The sequence below is a fragment of the Triticum urartu genome, chromosome 4, assembly GCF_003073215.2.
Source record: "Triticum urartu cultivar G1812 chromosome 4, Tu2.1, whole genome shotgun sequence".
Lineage (NCBI taxonomy): Eukaryota > Viridiplantae > Streptophyta > Magnoliopsida > Poales > Poaceae > Triticum > Triticum urartu.
Window position 1 is genome coordinate 270,388,471 of NC_053025.1, and position 20,434 is coordinate 270,408,904.

At 45.3% G+C, this 20,434-nt stretch overlaps 1 protein-coding gene across 1 annotated transcript in view; it reads right to left on the bottom strand.

Moving 5' to 3' along the window:
* The window catches only part of LOC125553805, a 34,111-nt gene extending 26,856 nt beyond the window's left edge, over positions 1-7,255 (bottom strand). The window contains exons 1-3 of the mRNA XM_048717499.1: positions 6,904-7,255; positions 6,675-6,818; positions 6,321-6,593 (exon numbers count right to left, since the gene is read on the bottom strand). Coding sequence (XP_048573456.1) covers positions 6,321-6,593; positions 6,675-6,818; positions 6,904-7,255 — 769 coding nt within the window. The remainder of the gene's footprint in view (positions 1-6,320; positions 6,594-6,674; positions 6,819-6,903) is intronic.
* Between the last annotated feature and the right edge of the window lie 13,179 nt (positions 7,256-20,434).

The window sequence follows — 20,434 nt, forward strand, 5'->3', positions numbered from 1 at the left end:
ATGACCATACCCTCGAAATCACTTCTATCTTTGCTTGCTAGTTGCTCGCTCTTTTGCTATGCCTATGCTGTGATACCTACAAGTTGCTTATCATGTCTCCCATATTGTTAAGCCAAGCCTCTAACCTGCCTTGTCCTAGAAAACCGTTGTATGGCTATGTTACCGCTTTCCTCAGCCCCTCTTATAGCGTTGTTAGTTGCAGATGAAGATTGGAGCTTGTTCCATGTTTGGAACATGGATATTATTGTTGGGATATCACAATATCTCTTATTAAATTAATGCATTTATTACTTGGTAAAGGGTGGAAGGCTCGGCCTTATGCCTGGTGTTTTGTTCCACTCTTGCCGCCCTAGTTTCCGTCATATCGGTGTTATGTTCCCGGATTTTGCGTTCCTCACGCGGTTGGGTTATAATGGGAACCCCTTGACAGTTCGCCTTGAATAAAACTCCTCCAGCAATGCCCAACATTAGTTTTACCATTTGCCACCCAGCCTTTTCTTTCCCTTGGGTTATGCAGACTCAAGGGTCATCTTTATTTTAACCCCCCCGGGCCAGTGCTCCTCTGAGTGTTGGTCCGAAATGGGCAGCCTGCGGGGCCACCTCGGGGCATCTCGAGGGTTGGTTTTACTCGTAGCTTGACCTATCTAAGTGTGCCCTGAGAACGAGATATGTGCAGCTCCTATCAGGATTTGTCGGCACATTCGTGCGGTGTTGCTGGACTTGTTTTACCATTGTCGAGGATGTCTTGTAACCAGGATGCCGAGCCTGATCGGATTGTCTTGGGAGAAGGAATATCCTTCGTTGACCGTGAGAGCTTGTGAGGGCTAAGTTGGGACACCCCTGCAGGGTTTTGAACTTTCGAAAGCCCTGCCCGCGGTTATGGGCAGATGGGAATTTGTTAATGTCCGGTTGTAGAAAACCTGAAGTTTATCTTAATTAAAATACATCAACCGTGTGTGTAGCCATGATGGTCTCTTTCCGACGGAGTTCAGGAAGTGAACACGGTGTTGGAGTTATGCTTGACGTAGGTTGTTCTAGGATCACTTCTTGATCATACTTTCTCGACCGCGTTTTGCCTTCTTTTCTCGCTCTCATTTGCGTATATTAGCCACCATATATGCTAGTCGCTTACTGTAGCTCCACCTCATACTTTTTACCCTTCCTATAAGCTTAAATAGTCTTGATCGTGAGGGTGTGAGATTGTTGAGTCCCCGTGACTCACAGATACTTCCAAAACCAGTTTGCAGGTGCCGATGTTATCGAGCAGGTGATGCAACCAAGCTCAAGGAGGAGCTCGTTGAAGATCTTGTCCTTTGTGTCGTTTCGTTCTAGTTGATCAGTAGTGGAGCCCAGTTGGGGTCGATCGGGGATCTGTGTAGCATTTGGGGTAGTCTTCTTTTATTTTGGTTCCGTAGTCAGACCCTGATTGTATCTGGATGATGTAATGCTTTATTCATGTATTGTGTGAAGTGGCGAGTGTAATCCAACTATGTATCTTTTCCCTTATGTATTACATGGGTTGTGTGAAGATTACCTCACTTGCGACATTGCTTTCAGTGCGGTTATGCCTCTAAGTCGTGCTTCGACACGTGGGAGATATAGCCGCATCGAGGGCGTTACAAATGCTCTATTAATATTAGCAACAATTGAAGTTACCGCTCTTGAGCCAAGCACAATGATGTGAGGTACCATTGGATTCCATATGTAGCGATAATGTTGCGAATTTCAAGTTTTCATAATTTTACAAGATTCATACCGACAAGAATTGTTCAGATATGATGCCAACATATTTCCAAATGAGAATTTACAAGAATGTTGGAAGGTAATAGGCATGCCTATGCCCCATCGTGAGATTTGTTGGGATATCCTCCTCATGCAGATTGTGAGGATATGACCATTTAAAGTGTTTTTTATGCAGCACAAACTTGTCCAAAGAACCACTACTCCTTATGGTTATAGGATCACTTTAGAGTTTGCACACGGGGAAGGGGGATGTCCATCCTCCCATCCAATAGTCACTTGGAGGTGTGGAAAACTTTAGGTTGGCACCTACGACACAAAGAGAAGAATAAACCAAGAGAGAAAGGGATGAGAGGGAGACTGAAGGAAGATATTGCCATCATGTAAAGGGAGTTTCTTAACAAAGTTATTAATATGAGATCCACCATATAATCTCCTTCAAGTGGTGGTTCCACCCTCATTAGTTAGATTTTACCAGTCCCGAGTTCTGGCTATCTGAAATCAAGTTGTTGTCATGCTAGATAGAGAAAACTTGATGTATTAGAGTCTCTAGTGCTATCTATAGTAGATTTATTGTATCCCACATGTTATTAGAGTGGAAGAAGGTTTGGGTGGCTTCGTCCCATGGTTTTTACCCTAACTTTTGTTTTTTTGCATGTACAATTATGGTGTTGATGTTATTGTAGTAGTATAGATTCTCTCTTCCGATTAGACTCTATCTCAGGTGCATCCGGGTGTTGTGACAGATATTTTACTTATCTATGTTACTATGTAGTGCAACATTAGGCTCTAGGGAGCCCGGGATGCCGCGTAGGGCATGGACGAAAGATTCTTCATGGACTATAGCATACATTACAATTGTAACATGTTATAGGTCACTATCGCTAAAGGCTGGTCAGGGCCAAGGTTTTGGATCCCAAGCGGACCTTTTTTCTCGAGGGTCACCCGAATTTGCGGTTACCACGGTAACCGCGAAATTCCGGAAAAAATCAGACGAAATTTAAAATTGAAATTTGAATTCAAATATTTTTGACGTAGATATATATATATATACACGTATTTGAGTCTAGAATTTCACTAGCCATGCCCTGGCGTAGTGGCTAGTACTTTTGCTTCGTAAAAAAGAATAAAAATGCTAGATGGCAGAGTCGAACCCGCGACTAGCTGGTAAGGAAACAATGCCTTTGCCACTAAGCCACTGCCTATCTTGCTCTCATAGAAGAGACGGTAAACGCGGTTTGAATTCAAAAATTTCAAAATATTCGGGATATTTTGCTCGGTACGAGTGTTTCTCGAGGGGAAACGGTAAACGCGGTAACCACGTGAGATCACAAAATTTCGCTCGGTACCCAAAACGCCTGTCAGGGCATGTGACTCATGGTGGACACGGTCCGGGCCGGTCCGGTCCCGGTCCGAGCCGTCATTTGGACCGGCCGCCAGCGGTCCGGTGTGGACCGGACCGAGCTGTCCAACGAGCTGCTTTTCTGCAACCGGACCGTTTGGGGGTCAGCTCGGTCAAGCTCAAGAGGACCGAATGGACCGACCAATGATGTTGCGTGGCAGGCTGTTTTTTGCTGCGTTTAGGTCCTATTTAGCTGCAGATAGCTGCCGGCCGCACAAGAGAAAGAGAGGGAGAGGATTTACTGAATCTAGCTAACCATCTAGCTTGATGTTTAGGTCCTACGAGTGAAACTAGCTAACCATCTAACTGAATCTACTGACAAACTAGCTAACTGAACTACTGACCGTACTGACGAAACTGAATTTTGACGAAACTGACGAAGCTGACAGCGAGCCGCCGTCGTATGTGTGTCAGCATTAATCTTGATCATGTAGATGGCGGCTGGGCCTGCGGCTGTTGGTAGCGGCTGTTGGAGTCAGTTGGAGGCAGCCGCGTCGTGCGCGCGGCCGGAGCTGCATGGAGTTTGATCGTGGGTTAGTTAGTGCCCGGGTGTGATGCGTGCATGCTATGGTTAGTGGCTGTGTGATACCCCGGTAATGCGTGCGTGCGTGTAGTGTGTGTGTGCACAAGTCTGGGTATAAAAGCCCTCTGTGTATTGATGTAAACCTGAGCGCAGGTGTGTGCGTCAAGGTGTTGTAGCGGTGTAGCCTGGGGTGAACGAGTTCGTGCTCGTGGAATACAACGCCGTTCGTGCGGCGGGCGGAGTATGTGCTCCGGGAAACACCTGTGTCCAGCATCCTTCTTCCTCCGTCATCTTCTTCTTCGTTGTCTCATAGAGAGAACGAGCGGGAGGTGCAGCGAGAGAGAGGAAGACAGAGGCGGCGCCAACAATTGGTATCATGAGCTTGGTGTCTTGCGTGCTTGCCGTGCCGGAGGCGTGGCAGCGATGGCGGCGCTCACCGGCGGCTGCGCGATGGAGCTCCGGGCCGAGTGTCGGCCTATGGAGGTGGGCGGCGATGTGGCTGCCATGGCGCGTGGTGGAGGCGGCGGGCGGTGACGTCGTACGTGCGGCGACCGCGGAGGCCGCCCAGGCGCTGCGTGGTGGCTCGGCGGCACAGCACGGCGTGGCGGCATGGAGGCACTGCATGGCGGCATGGAGTCCATAGCGGTGCAGGGCAATAAGGCGTGGCGGCGAGCCGGGCGCGACCGGACCTGGTTGCGCAGATCGCGTACGCACGCGGCGGGAGCGCGGGCCGGGAGCGCGGGGAGGTGGGGAGTGCACACGAAGGGAACGGCGATCGCGGAGACGAGGAGGTCGCGAAGGACCTTCGTGGTGGCACAGAGGTCGCAGCGGCTCGGCGCGACAACCATGGAGGCTCGTGGCACGGAGCCACGGCGCTCGTGTCAGATGCGTCAGGCGCGTGTATGGGCGCGCGCCGGGTGTGTTAGGCGCGGCGGGACCGTGGTGTAGGGTGGCCGTTGACGAGCGGGGGTGTGCGCGTTGAGCTGGTCCATCGCGGGCTCGCCGCGCCCAAACGTGTGCGTGCATGTTGGAGGGGGCGCGGGCAGAGCGGGCGGGACTGGCGCTCGACGTGGGCTGGGATGTGGGTGCGTGCCCGGCGCGTCCCTGGGTATAAAACCCCCGTGTATGTTGTAATGGCAGTGCCTGGAGTCGAGTTCAAGCTCGAGGTAATCAAGGCCGTTGGTGCGCTAGGAAGAGAAGGTGCGGCGTGTGTCGCCGAAGATGAAGAAGGGCGTTCTCCGTGGCGGTCGACGATGATCTATGTCAAGATTATGGGGGGAAATTGTCAGCATTAATCTTGATCATGTAGATGGCGGCTGGGCGCTGCGGCTGTTGGTAGCGGCCATTGGAGTCAGTTGGAGGCAGCCACGTCGTGCGCGCGGCCGGAGCTGCATGGAGTTTGATCGTGGGTTAGTTAGTGCCCGGGTGTGATGCGTGCATGCAATGGTTAGTGGCTGTGTGGTAGCCGGGTAATGTGTGCGTGCGTGTAGTGTGTGTGTGTGCACAAGTCTGGGTATAAAAGCCATCCGTGTATTGATGTAAACCTGAGCGCGGGTGTGTGTGTCAAGGTGTTGTAGCGATGTAGCCTGGGGTGAACGAGTTCGTGCTTGTGGAATACAATGCCGTTCGTGCAGCGGGCGGAGTACGTGCTCCGGGAAACACCTGTGTCCAGCATCCTTCTTCCTTCTTCATCTTCTTTTTCGTTGTGTCAGAGAGAGAACGAGCGGGAGGTGCAGCGAGAGAGAGGAAGACAGAGGCGGCGCCAACAATGTGAACACGCTCATCGCCCTCTAGGTCCTGCAAGACAACAACGGTAGCAATTGAAGGCGGCAGCGTTGGCTCGCCGACGGAGAAATCATGGGCTTGTGTGCCGAGTTCGTCGGTGCATGAAGTGAACACAGTGGCCTCAGAGCTGCAGTACATCATGGCGAACCTGGTGAAGCGCCCACACATGCAAGAGGCCGTCCAGTTCATCCTGGTGGCGCCGGTGAGGCGTTCGCCTACCTGGGCTAGCAGGTGGCCAGTGTGCGAGCTGCGCTCAAACGACAGCCATGGCCATGGTCGAGAACTCCAGATTGGCGGCGGTGCAAGCACGGCAGCGATGGCGAGTGGCAGCAAGAGGCTATGGTGCATGGGGAGGAGAGGAAGGAAGAATAGGGGAAGCTCGGGGACATGATGGTTCACCCGGGGACTGCCGGTGGCCGCGACGACGAGGAGCGGCGGCGGCGGTAACTACGTTTTCTCGGTCCGCTCGGTCGGCTCGGTTAAAACCCGGACCGGACCGAAACTTTGCCGGGCCTGATTCTTGAGCTTGGACCGACTGATTTTTTGAGTGGGCTAGGCCCGAGCTGGCCAGAACCGAGCGGGCCACGAGCCGGTCCGAAAGACCGCTCCTGTCGTCCACCCTGACATGTGACGATCCTAGCTCTTGTTGTTGCATATGTTTCCATTTGTGTAAAGAAATGATCTTAGAATTAGTTCATATACTCGGAGTACCTTGTTTCTGTTGTGGTTTTAGACCATAAACCCAACATTTTTAAAGATTTTAGATCTTCTACTTTATATTCATATATATAGGAGGTTTCCGTATATAAATCAATGACATGAGCTTGTTGTTCAAAACAAACTATTGAGAGGGCCTGAAGTGTGGCTTACCGATGTCACCACCACATTGGGAGTCCTCGTCGCATGATGTCCTTTTGTAGGAGAGCCGTATAACTGTAGACTTCCTCTTCGTCGGGCTGACGCAGGTGAGTTGTTGCACCTTTTCATTGAAACTGATGGAATGTAGAAGCTTGCGTATGCGAGATGGGGTGCTAGGATCCTTGTTGTTCTTGTCCTCTACATCATTTTTGTCCTTGGAACTTGCCACACACTTGCTGGCACATATCGCCATGCTTTGGCTCCTATGTGCAGGATCATCACCACCTTTAAATGTGAGATCACATGTCAGAATGCAGTCTTTGTGCTAGTGTTTTCAACCTTCCTTTTAGGCACTTGCATACGTACCGTCGTCTCTTTTCAGATATTGTTCAATTGACAATGTCATGGGGACACCCCGCCATAATTCACCGATGCGAGAGAGAGCATCAGCAAAATGTGATGCCTTGTCTCGCTTCTTCTGCTCCTCATCTTCTTCATCGTCGGAAAAATCTGCAGTATGGGATAGACATGGACCAGGGAAAACAATCAATGAACACTAGAAAAAAGACATGTAGAATTTCAAGGGCGGAAATACCTCCATCTATGCTCTTGAATTCTTCCTCATCAGAATCGTCCTCAAGGATGCTAACAGAGTCGAACCAGGCATCTTCTTTGCAGCAACCATTTGAATCTCGCTCGCTGTGGTGCCACTCCATCTGGGTGAGGTGGAACGTCTTGGAATGATCCGACTTGCATGCTGACTCGACGTGGACTATCTCGCTCACTGAGAAGTCGGTGGTGCGCCCTCTTGCATCCACAATTCGTGGCTTGGGCCCGTCCGGCATCACTGGCCGGGGATTGCCGCGCCCTTTTCTAGCCCTCCTTGTTGTGTAGTACCTCTCCGTCCGACGATGCTCAAGAGCTGACTTAGAAGCACATGAACCCATTGTGCTATTTTCTTTACTTCTAGTCCTCTAAGCTTCAATCTACGATACTACCTTCGTTCGTGGTAACTAATTGGTTGGCCTTCAATCAATTAGTATACGTACGCAGTACAAACATGAAATGTAGTAGACCTGATCTGTAAGCACAAGAACACATACATAAGGGTGGCTGGAGCCTAAGGCTAGCCTGGAATACAATTCGTGATGAAGAATGACATGTTTGGGGAGCATGTGCATGTGTGGCATCATACTACATTAAAGGCTCGTACAGTACATTATTTTTTCATTGTTGGAATGAGATCGATAAACTTCTTTCTTTCTTTTTGGTAGTTTGTGAGGCCACTTTCAATTCAATAAAAGCTTCTTGTTCGGTGAGAAACAAATAATTTTTGCAGGACAATAAACTAGGTAATCTTTGATTGAAGAACAATAATGATGAGCACATATGTCTCGTATTGTTGGAAGGGGAATGCTATTAAATAAGCATATATAACACAAAGGCATGGATCTAGTGTTCTATCGCAGGGTTGGAGGCACAATTGTGTTTGTCGAGGAATTTGCAAGGTCAAAGACAAGGAAATCTCTGAGAACCATCTACTTGACATCCAATAATGAGGTAGGAAAAATTGGCAGGTGAACATGTGAATTATAATTTGGAAAACCAATAAAGGAATGATGGAATTTTTCTGTGCATAAACAAGCGACTCCTACACTGGGAGATATCTATTATAGAGAACATTCATTTGTTGTGTTGGTAAAGATGTTTTTTTTTGAAGGGTGTAATAAAAAATAGTTTTCTAACTGAATTATAACAAAAAAGTAGTCTAGAAACATTGAAAGAAGTCATGTGGAAGATTTGATATGAAATTTCTAGAGTAGTTGCAAGCCCGGTTATTATTTAATCTTTATATGCACATGCACACCCTATACGAATATATGCATCAATAAGCATGTGCATTCATAAATATTTTTTTGTGCTTTCCGTATCTCAATATACATGAGTACAAATTTACTAGGAAAACTGTGCGTCCAAATCTGAAGTGTATAGAGGAGTGAGAAAGAGAAAGGGATGAAGTACCTCTCAAATTAATTTTGGAAGAGTTGGAACAAGGGGTAGTAACGAAAATGTACATGCATGTATGTAAGTATACTACCGCTCCAGGATCACATGAAGGTCAAAAAAATGTGGGCGACGCCGTGGGGGTTCCCGGTGCCACTCCCTTGTGTGAGCACGATGGACGTCAAACCGCCGGCAGGCCTGACGAAGGACGCAGGGAGGGAATCCAATTGGATGAAGAAGCTTAGTAGCAACAACAATACCATCTATTAATTAGCATTATCTATATATAGCATGTTTCCATGTTTGGTTCTTGTGTCCATTCAAGCAAGCACACATGCATGCGGGAGGGCATCAGGAAAAAATAGGTACGTCAGTAAACGAGGCATGATGAGCCCTACATTTTTAGGTGTGAGGCAAGAAGCGCGTGATTTTATAGAATAAGCCTCTGACTAATAGCCAGCAAGGTTAGCACCTTACAATGATGCAAAAGGAAGGAACTGAGCCGGGGATTTCAGTTATATGGTGAAAAAACATGAGCATATAGTTAGAAGAATAATTAAGTTCATTGGTGATAAGCATAAACATAGATATACAATTGGTTTAAATCATGCATCTATTGTCTTATCCTTCAAATCCCTCCCACCTTTCTACAATGTGTGTGTGTGTCTATATATATATATATATATATATATATATATATATATATATATATATATATATATATATATATAGTGTTACTATTCATAACCCAGGCTGCAGAATAAGTTATTCTTTATCCGAGGTAATCTTACGATTATTTCATAATTAAATTACATTTCGAATTATATAGGGTGGGTCTATTCTCATAACACCCCTTAAGACCTTATTCTCATAACACCCCCCCCCCCCCCTTAACACAGGTTTCTAGCACGGCAGCGCCCCGAGGACAGCAACCCCCTCCCCACCCCGCCTTCTAGCGCGGCGGCGCCCGCAGACGACGGCCCCCTCCCCACCCCGCCTTCTAGCGCGGCAGCGCCCCCGCGGCCGGCGGCGACCCCCTCCCCTCCCCGCCTTCTTGCGCAGAGCGCCGGCGTACAGCGGCCCAGGAGGATGCAGATCGAATCACGCGACCCTTCTCCGGGGGCAGCGCCTAATCAGTGCCGCCGCCCCTCTCGTCCGCCCAATCGCCCCCAAATAGCCGCCGCTCCTCTCCTCCACGAAATCAGCGTGGACAGCGCCGGCGGCACGCTTCTGGGCTCCTACTACCGCGATATGACTGGTGCGCCGCCTCCTCAAGCACCGCCAGCGGCAGCACCAGCGCGGATCGGAGCGTCTCGCATGGGGGATCTGCCGCCGTTCACCAAGCTGAAGCATCCAGCCTCGGTAATGCATGGCAGGGGGAAGAGAACTGCAAGGATGCCTTCTCCGGCAACCTCGCAGTCGTCGTGGATGCGAACTGCAATGGTCATTTCGCCCATCCAGCCTTCTCCCGCGACAATAGCAGGCCGAGATGCATCTGCAGAAGGAGAGAACTGCTCTCAAGAGGAAATTCACGCTTGCAGATAATGTAAGAAATTCACATACCCAACCCCCCCACCTCCAGTTTAGTATAGTGCAGTTGCTTTCTAGTGTTTGATGAGAAATTCAAATTGCAGTGCCCTTTTTATTACCATGCAGTGCCCTCTTGCGTCAACTGCAGTGCCATGTATCTCCCAGTAAAAAACAGAAAGATACTTCGAAAATGAAACTGCGCTATGGCTGAACAATACAGTCCACCATGGCTTACATATGTTGAGCTCTATGGCTTAAAACTGAAGTGCATTGTTTCTTCATGTTAACTCCCAGTGCCCCTGCTATAGAATGAAAAATTGAAGTGCAATTTCTCCAGTTGCATATATAATGATATATAGTACGAAAATGCAATTCATTTCACTGTTAGCGTGCATAACGCTTTGGCTTAATACTGTGCAGGAAATTACTATGCCTCCAAACCAGAAGATACCTCGATTGATTCACAACACAAAGCCCCTGAACTGCGTTGGAAGAGAAGAGTGGGAGATGGCTGGATGGATAACACCTGAAATACCTAGGGATTTCTTTAACACAACAAACAGAACTGCGTACTCGGTGGAGGAAGATGTAGAGGATAAAGATGAAAACAGTGAACCAAAGATCACTCGAGATGGAGAAGGCAGTGAAGCAAAAAGCGCGCAAGATGAGGAGGACGACGACGATCTGGTCTTCATAGGGGAGCATGCGTAGAAAGATGATGAGGAGGATGATGATGAAGAGCAAATCATAACAGTTATGCAGCCAAGGTACACGCGTGTCTTTGAAACATTTGGCAAGCAGATCAGAACGGATGATATAGCACCTCCACAAGCCAATGTTGAAACCCAGCAAGTTTGGCAAGTTCATGAGCAAAATCAAGGAGAGCCACAAGCAACCAAAAAAGTAAAGTTCTCAACACTTCTGCCTCCTCACGATCCTAAATTACACATATCTGTTGTCACTCCTCCATGCCCAATAAACATCGGTGAGCTGCAAACACCGTTACAGAAAAAACAGTACATGCATGTAAGCTTCCTTGCCTAACTACTGCAGTTCACTTACGCATTCTTTCAACTTGTGCATTCTCATTAACAAAAAAAACATTCCATATTGTGGTGCAGAATGAGAACATGATCCAAGAACTTGTGCCTGTGAAAGGTATGCAATTCACATCATACGCTGCGGCGCAAAACTTCTACAACACGTATGCGAGGCATGCAGGCTTCGGCACACGCAAAAATGGCGGATACAAAACAAACAAATACATAGCGTGCTCAAGGGAAGGCAAAAGCAAGGAAACTGTCACAGATTATGACAGAAAGCGAGAGAAAACAACAAAGAGGACTGGCTGCAAGGCGAGAATCAGAGTGAAAAAAATCAAGGATGTGTTTGTGATAGCAGAGATTGAGCTCAATCACAACCACAGGATGATTGAGAGCCCGGCTATGCTTCTGCACATGCACTCACATAAGACGGATGATGTGTTACTTGATAAACTGGTGAAGGACATGCAGAGCGACAACCTGACGCACACGCAGATGATGTCAACCCTGTCAAGAATGTCAGGAGGGCTGCACTTTATGGGGCGCACTAGCCGTGACTGGGTGAACAAGTATGTTCACTAAACAAAAAACGATATCTCGTCTATTTCATGCAGTTCGCTTGTGCATTTCTTTATGCCTTTAATGCTGCAAGTATATTATTATTTCGATCTGCAGGAAACACCAATTCGCGAGGGAGGAAACAGAAGACGATGTGAAGAAACTCCTGGCTTTCTTTGAGAAAATGCAGCAAATAAACCCGGAGTTCTTCTATGATTACGACAAAGATGTCGATAACCGTGTGCGAAACATCTTCTGGGCGAACGCGAGCTGCCGGGGATCCTACGAAGATTTTGGAGATTGTGTCACATTTGACACGACCTACAAGACCAACAAGTTCCACATGCCTCTGGCCGTCTTCGTTGGAGTCAACCACCACCTCCAAAGTACAATATTCGCTGTGGCTCTCATCAGAGACGAAACAATACCGACTTTCGAGTGGGTGTTCCGGACGTTCTTGCGTTGCATGAACAACAAGCGGCCAATCTGCATACTTACAGGTATGCTAAAGAATGGGTTTAAATAACACTGCAGTTCACTGCCAAGTTTTGTAGTCCATTTCTTCCATCCAACGAAAAATCAGCAAAAGCAGAAAAAGATATGCAGTTTTCTCAATAACTCAGTGCTTGGTTTTTCAAAAACATGCAGATTAATGCCCCTCCATGGATGTCGCGATAAAAAGTACACTAATAGGCATGCTGCACAAGTTATGCCGTTGGCATATACTGAAAAAAATACAAGGATCGCCTGTCCTTGCTGTACAAAGCATATGAGACATTCAAAGATGAGCTGACCTCAGTTCTCAACCACCCGCTAATGCCATCAGAGTTTGATCGCGCTTGGCATGAGCCCATGGAGAAGTATAACCTACAAAATGATGAAATTATGAAGGCGCTCTGGACAGACCAAAAAGAATGGATATCAGCTTACTACAAGGAGGTGTTCTGTGCACGGATGACGTCGACACAGAGAAGTGAAAGCATGAACCGGATCTTGAAGAGGAACTTTGTCAAGGAAAGACATGACCTACACATCTTTGCATCGCAGGTGGACAGGTGCATCCAGACAAGGAAGGGCGTCGAGCACGTGGAGATCATAGCTAACGAGGTATATAACCAGAGCAAAGTTTTTAAGCTGGATGAGCAATTAATAAACACTACTCACTTCCTTGATTTTTTCTGTGAAAAACAACTACTTAACTGGTTTTCTTTGTTTCATAGACGAAAATAAAGACTACTACTCAGTTTGGTTTCGAGGTTCAGCTCTCCAAGATTTACACCAGGGCGGTCTTTGCTGACTTCAAGCAAACACACTACCGCAGCACTGCATTCAGATCAGAGCAGTCCCCTGACAACCCAACGAAATATTTGGTGCGCCACTACAACCAGTCTGATGATTTTGATTGGGCAAGACACGAGTTCCAGGTAGTTGCTGATGTGACGAACGGTATCTACGAATGCGAATGCAAGCTGTGGACACACACAGGTCAGTGAGAGAAGAAACAAAAATAAGCACACAAAAAACATAATGAAGTTCACTTATTGCTAGTAGCAAGAGATGAAAACAAAAAAAAACCTTAGTGAAGTTCACTAGAAGAGAAAAACCAGGACGTATTTATAATGCAGTTCACAAACCAAAATTGAATGTTGCATATTTATGTGAAGTTTGCTGACACAAACAACCGAAAAAATTCTTTGTTGCAGGCCTGTTCTGCGTGCACATCATTTGCATGTTCGATCAGCTGCGGGTGGACAAGATACCTGAAGAGTACATACTGAAGAGATACACACGGAACGCGCGCCAAAATGCAACTTTTGACCGCAGAGACTATGAGCAAACTGCTCTAGATGGGAGTTTGATGTTCTGCCGTAGGAGACTACTTGCAGAAACAGTGATGGACCTGGCAAACAGGGGTGTCAAATCGGATAGAGGGTACAACAGAGCTTTAGCTGGGATGAGAGCACTCATTCAAGAAGTCGACGTACTAAACGAAGAAGAAGAAGCAGAGAACATCAGGGATGCGCTGAGTGAAGAACAAGGAGAGGAGCGCGAACATGCCGCTGATGGTGCAGCTCATAATATGGATGACACAATTCTTCCCCCACCTGTTTTAAACACAAAAGGGAGAAAGAAAGAGAGCAAATCAGCCAAATAAAAAAGCTGCAGCAAATGAAAAAGGTCCTGAAAAAAATAGCAGGCTTGAGCCAGAACTGGACAGCGAAGGAAGACCACTAGGGGTAAAGATGTGAAAATCATGCAATAAGATTGCGGGACACAACTCAAGAACATGTAAGGAGAGGCTAAAAAAATCCAGGCTGAAAATGCCGCCACAGATCACCAATCTGACCAACAAGATGATATGACAAAGAGAAGACTATGTAGCGTCTGCAACAAGAGAGAGAAGCATAACACGAGAACTTGTCCAAATAGAACCGAAGAAAAAGATGAAGAAGATGACGAAGAAGATACTGACAAAGAAGAGAACGAGGAAGAGAGCGAAGCTAATGTAACTGAAGAGGAAGATGAGGAAGCAGAAGAGGAAGATGAGGAGGAAGAAGAAGAAGATGAAGACATCGAAGAACCATCATCAAAATCGAGGGGGAGAGGAAGAATGCAGAATCCAGTGCGTAGGCAAGCATCACAGTCACACGGTCGCGTTACGAGAGGTAATGCGAACAACAAGAACAAAACAGAAGCAGCAACCACCATTGAAACAAATGTAGTGCAGAATTTGACAAGAAGAGGACATAGCTCAACACATATACAATTTTACCTTTTAAATATATTAACTTCATCCTTTTATATATCGTATCGTATTGTGTTCAGTGGATTTCAAAAAAAAGAATTCAACATGTAATATTGAAGTTCAAAATGAATAGATATAACATAAAACAGATATACTTTGTGATCAATGTGCTGCGGGGGTATGCTTGATATAATGCAGTTCTCTTCTATATGAAAGAAATAAGATGAGAATGTCATTCTCAGAATGCAGTTCTCTTCTATATGAAAACCCTGAGATCAGAATGTCATTTTGAGAATGCAGTTCTCTTCGTCGTATAGAATCTGAGATGACAAAAACAATATAGAATGCATTTAGAAGAAAAATCTATAGAGTGAGACTAGGCTTCACGTACAGTGCAGTGCAGTGTGGTGCGTTTAAAGCTTACAATGCAGTCCACTTCTAGTATACAGTGCAATGGGCTTAGTGCAAAAATGTAAAAATTGAGCTCTCACTTAGCAGACACAGTTGATTTTTTGTCTTCTAATACAATTTTTCCAAAATTTTGAACCCCGACGACAAACACGTTGAATTCCTCTTTGCTGTCCCATGTGATAAGGTGAGATGCAGTGCGGATACGTATATTTAAAAAAACTTGGCTGCTACTCATATGAGTGAATGCAGTGCGCTACGAACATGTTACAATTCACAGGAGGAATTGGCTGAAAGCTCCATTATGTACATATTTGACATTGTCACTGTCTGCCACAAAAGAAAAACAAAAAACTAACTAGACCGGAATATACAAAAGCACACAGCAAGGTGTAAAAAGTTTTGCAGATCAAGAACTACACACAGCGACCTAGATACTGTTTACAGAATGTTTTGGAGCACACACAAAAAGACATCAACACACATAAAAGATCTGCTATCATTCTATGCCTCATCCTGCTCCTGTGAATCCAGTTTTGGAGGAAGGCCAAGAGAAATGCAGAGATTTCTTAGATCCTCCGGGAACTCGGTGACTACGACCATGTTATTAGGGTGGAACAGGATCTGGAACAAGAACTCAGCCTTCCATTCCTCAACAGCAGCTTCCTGCGATGAAGCAAAAAAACAAAATACAAGATCATCTACAAAAAGAACTAACAAAAAAAATCAAAGAATGAGGGATTATTATTGGGTTAAAAAAAGATACTTACATTACGCTTTGTGAATTTCACAACAAAGCTTTTTTCATCGTAAAACTGAGCCATCTTCAGAACAAAGAAGCCGCACTCGTTGGGGCCCTGTTCAGGGGCGCCCAAAAAGCTAGCTTTCTTTGAAACATCAACCCAGTCTACCACCTCCTTTCTCTTGTACTCATTTTCTCCGTAAACCTTCTTCAACAATGCAGTCATCCTGATCATCTGGTGAAATAAAAAAAACGAAAAATACACATCACAAAACTGTTGTTCGACATGCGCACAGATGAAAAGAAGAAGAAGGTGAAAAATGAAAAATTTTACCATTTCAGTGCGGTCGCTGTGGTATTCAGACTTATGGCACCTCGTTGTTTGATCAAATGGTCCGCTGTACCTCCTAGTGTCATGAATATCAAGGGTCTCGCGGTGCCTATTCATCGTGTATAGCGAGTAATGCTGGTCTTTCAATCGTGGTAATAGAATCTGATTTTGTTTCATCAAAATTGTTATGGGTTTGATGAGTGAAAAAGGATTACTGGAAAAAATGGGAGAGAAAATAAGTACATAAGGCTGAACCAGCAAATCTGATAACTTACTAATTTGCAATCAAGAAGATTCTCATCATCACGAACAAAAACTTTGAACTGCTTTACTGCATCGTCAACATTAAACTTGCTGTGGACAAATGGCAACACAACGTTTCCATCTTTATCTCTATCCGCGTGATCATTCATTTGAAGCACATACTGCGAGTGGGTAATTCACAAAAGAACGTTAATGTAGTTCCCCCTCAAAGTTCACTCTGGCGCTTAATGAATAACAGATCACACTTCTCTAACAGTATGCAGTTCACACTTCTCCAATTTGTTTCATTTAAGATACATGGGTTAACACAATAATGTATGCAGTTCAGTACATTGCTAAAACAAATTATTAGACACTATTAACTACAGTTCACTCCAGCAGAAAAAAGAAAAAAGGGAAAAAGAGAAATACCGTGATAAACAAAGGGGACAGAAGAACGTGTTCGCCAGATCGATAAACCACATTTATATGCTCGTCATTCTTCCAGTACCTAATGATATGATCCATCAATTCCGAGTTCATGAAACTAGCTTTGGTGAAAGTTAAGAACATGTAGTCCACATTCACAGTGTAGACTTCGACAGGATTCCTGTGCATGAAAAGCGCGGACCTGCACAAAACAAACGGCGAGGGTGGGGGGATTAGGAACACAAAGGAAAAACACACAAACATTACACATATTAAAAACCAAAGCGAAAAAACTAACGAAAAAAGAACTGACTCGCTGTATTTCTGCCTGACTGGTGTGCTCATGATGAGTTGCAAGACTTTCCTCATCTCCGCAAGATAGCTGAAACTCGCAGGCTTCAACTTCTGTACCGGAGATCTAAACTTTGATGGCTTCTGCACATGCCTCTTATTTGACAGAACTAGTGCCTCACTATCGGTTGGGCGATCCACAGCTGCGCTCCTGGTCCTCCTACGCACTGGTGGTGGCCTCTCAAAATCATCATCAGTATCTTCAGCATTTGGAGGGCTGACTGCTTTCTTCCCATGCTTGACCTTGACAGGAGATTTCTCAAGATCTTTTTCATTCGAAGGGCCGGCACCACTCCTCAACTTCTTACACACCGGTTCTTTTCCAAGCTTAACAGGGGGTTCATCAAGGAGAAAATTCTGAATTGTTGGAGTGTGAACCTGAGTTTCAAACAAGGAAATACCACCTTGGTGTGCGCCTTCGTCAAAGCCTGCACAAAAAAATGGATAATGAGCAAAATGAAAAGAATCATCAAGTTCACTAACGAAAGTCATTTTAACATGCAAATGGAGTTCTACTAAAAGCTTAACAAAAGTAGTGGGCTTCCCCTTTCTGTATCAATGAAGTTCACTTAATAAAAGGGTGTGTGACTGAAAAAATGTAATAACCTTCTTTAAAAATTAAAAGTGATGTCAGGTCCAGACAGCAATGCGACGAGTCATCAGCCAACTATAGAGCATCGCCTTCCCCATGTAGCCAATGTGCTCCTTCCCAAACTTGGCAATCGTTTCACCATCCCAGGTCTGCATGAATTGGAACATGTAAAATTCACAATCATGCCTGCAAGAAAACCAAGATAAACACATTACTAATGCAGTTCACTCAATAATGAAGTGCTACTGATGTTAGTAAAACAATGCAGCTCCCTACACACAAAACCGAGGGAGAACAACTAATAACACATTAGTAATGCAGTTCGCTCAAGGGAAAGGTGCTTCTAATTTAGTAAAAACAATGCAGCTCACTTACACAAAAAAACTGAATGAGGAAAAAGAAAGGAGAACAAGTACAAACCCGTTTCCCTGTTGCAGGACATTAACATGAGTCGGCACGAAGATGTCAAGGGTGGGAGGGTTCAACGGCTCATCGCAGCTTGCGCTGGCATCTTTCCAAACTTTTTTGATGTTCCTGACCATTTTCCTGAAGACAAGATTTGCAGGAGTGTTGTCGGCGCCGTTGTATGAGTCGAGAAACTCAAAACGCTTCTCTCGCAGGTTCAAAGTAACCAAGCATTAGTGGCCTATCGCGTCCTTCATTGTTGCGGGAGGAGGATCAAATGTTGCAAACATAATCTGAATTAAAAAAGAATAAAACAAACCAGATGAGAAAATAGAAAAACAGAAAAATTATTTCAAGATGACAAAAATGGTCAAAATGCGTTACCAAGTTTTTCTTGTCCACAAGTTCCTCTGCGCTTGAAGAAAACATCTTTTTCAAAGCCCTATTTGTGGCACCGCCGTTCCAAATGGAATTCTGCCAAAAAGATAAAACCAGAGAGTTAATGAAAATGCTTATAGCACAATAAACTTGGATGAGGGATAAATATAAATTAATGAAAATGCTTACACATAGGTTGTACGGGACAATCATCGTTTGAGATCCTTTGAACCTCTCAGCTAACATAGAGACGCCAATATTTGTGAGGCGCGTGCTCAGCGTTCCATACGACCAAAAAGACTCGCCAACCTGACCGATAGTAATATCACGAAACTCGTCCTTGAATGCAACTAGATGCCTTCAGACAAGATGGGTGTCCATGAAAAAATAACATATTAAATAACCGGGGTATAAGATAAAAAATGTCATACTTCTTCTTATTATCCCTCCTAGCCCTCGTAACAGCGTCATATAACTCATTGTATCTTCTCAGAAGAGCTGGATCAATGCTCGAAGGAGTAACAACAGGTAATTCCTCATCTGCATACAGAGTGGGAACGATATCAAAGAATAAAACAACACGATCCATTCGCCCGGGAAAGAACAAAAATAATGTAGTTCGCTTACCTTCTGTTTCAGAATACACTTCCTGCGGCTGCTCAGATCCATCTTCACTGAGCCTCAAGTGATCCAGCCCGGTAATATCATCGTCAAGCGACGCTTGATTGCTCATGTCCTGAGAGAGTCTTGGCTGTTCCTCTTCAAAACCAATCGAAACTGTCTCAGCTGGAACTTTGGTTGTCTCGGCTGGGAAAGCCAGATTGCCATCAGATTGCTCAGGGGCGCGAGGGGCGACACAAAATTTCTCAGGCACCTCATCGCCATGCAACAAAACAGTAGGCCAAACAACACCATCAATGCCAGCGGATGTCCCCGCAGCATCAAATCCAACTCTAGGAGATCCTTCTCTCTCTTCTGCCATTTCAACTGTAGAACGAGGAGCTCCTTCTCTCTCTTCATGCTTATCACCATCCATAATATCCTCCCTTCCTTCTGTCTCTTGTGCCTTATCAGCATCAATAGAACACTCCCCTCCTTCTCTACCTTCTACCTTATCAACCTCCACATTAGGCTCCTCTCCTTCTCTCCCTTCTACATTATCATCCTCCATGGTGCGCTCCGCTTGGATTTCAACATTTAATCCGCAGTTCTGATGAGTTAAAAATAAAACACATTACACAAAGAGAGAATGCAGTTCACTAAGAAAACGGACCATGAGGCTCGCATGAAAAATAAAAATAAAACACAAAATGCAAATTCTCTATACTCACCAGAGAAGCATCGCCTTCCATCTCTTTAGACTTGTCAGCCTCGTCGTCCTTGTCAGCGTCACCCTCTGCCTCCTTCCCATGTATTTCGACGTTTGATTCGCCGTCCTAAAAAACAAAAACATAAATAAAACTATTATACAAAATGCAGTTCTATAACAAAGCCAACACCAGATCATGCAGTTCACTGCTAAATGCTGCTTCTTCTCTAAACAACAACTACAGTGCACTACCACTACTGGTGCACACTACAAAAAAGTTAAAACTGTAGTTCGCTGCCACTGCTGGTGCAACTATGATTCTTTGTTTTGGACACTACAAAAAATTAAACAATGAAGTCCACTATAAAAAATAGGAAGAAATCAAACCTTGTCGATGACGCCTTCGTCAAGAGGATTGTCTTTGGCAGCTTCATCAACAGGGGACAATGTCCTATCAAACAAAAAAATCAGAATCAACACCGTAGTGGTCGTGGTGGTCATCATCACGGCAAGCGTTAGCATTAGAAGATTCTCCTCCACACTGCGAAAAGAACAAAAGGATGCGAAAACAAATAGTCAATGCCACAATACACAGAAAAGTCAATAACAAAATGGGTAAAAAAAAACTGTTCACATATGAAAAAAAGACGTACATCCACAGTTGCGCGGTCAGACAAAGAAGGCCGGACAACATGTTCATGCCTGTTCATTTCCTTCACAATTGCCTCAGCTTCCTACTCATACCTAGCACACTTGTCATCCTGAGACTGCTTAAACTGAACGAATGAAGACCTGATATTCGTAACTGTCTGTTTAAGGAATTCAAGCTGCCCACGGTCAAAGTTATGAGCGGCCTCGATTTCTGCTTCAGAAGGGCCTTTGCCTTCAGGAAACAATCCAGCAATATTCCTCATCCTAGAACCGGATGTTGGGAAATCAGAAGTTAAATTGATGACCCTGTCGAGAAGCTCATCGACCTGAACAAATTTATTGCCGTCAGCAGAAGCCTCGCCATAAAAACCTCCAGCAGCCGCCCTAGCAAAACCATGAAACCATC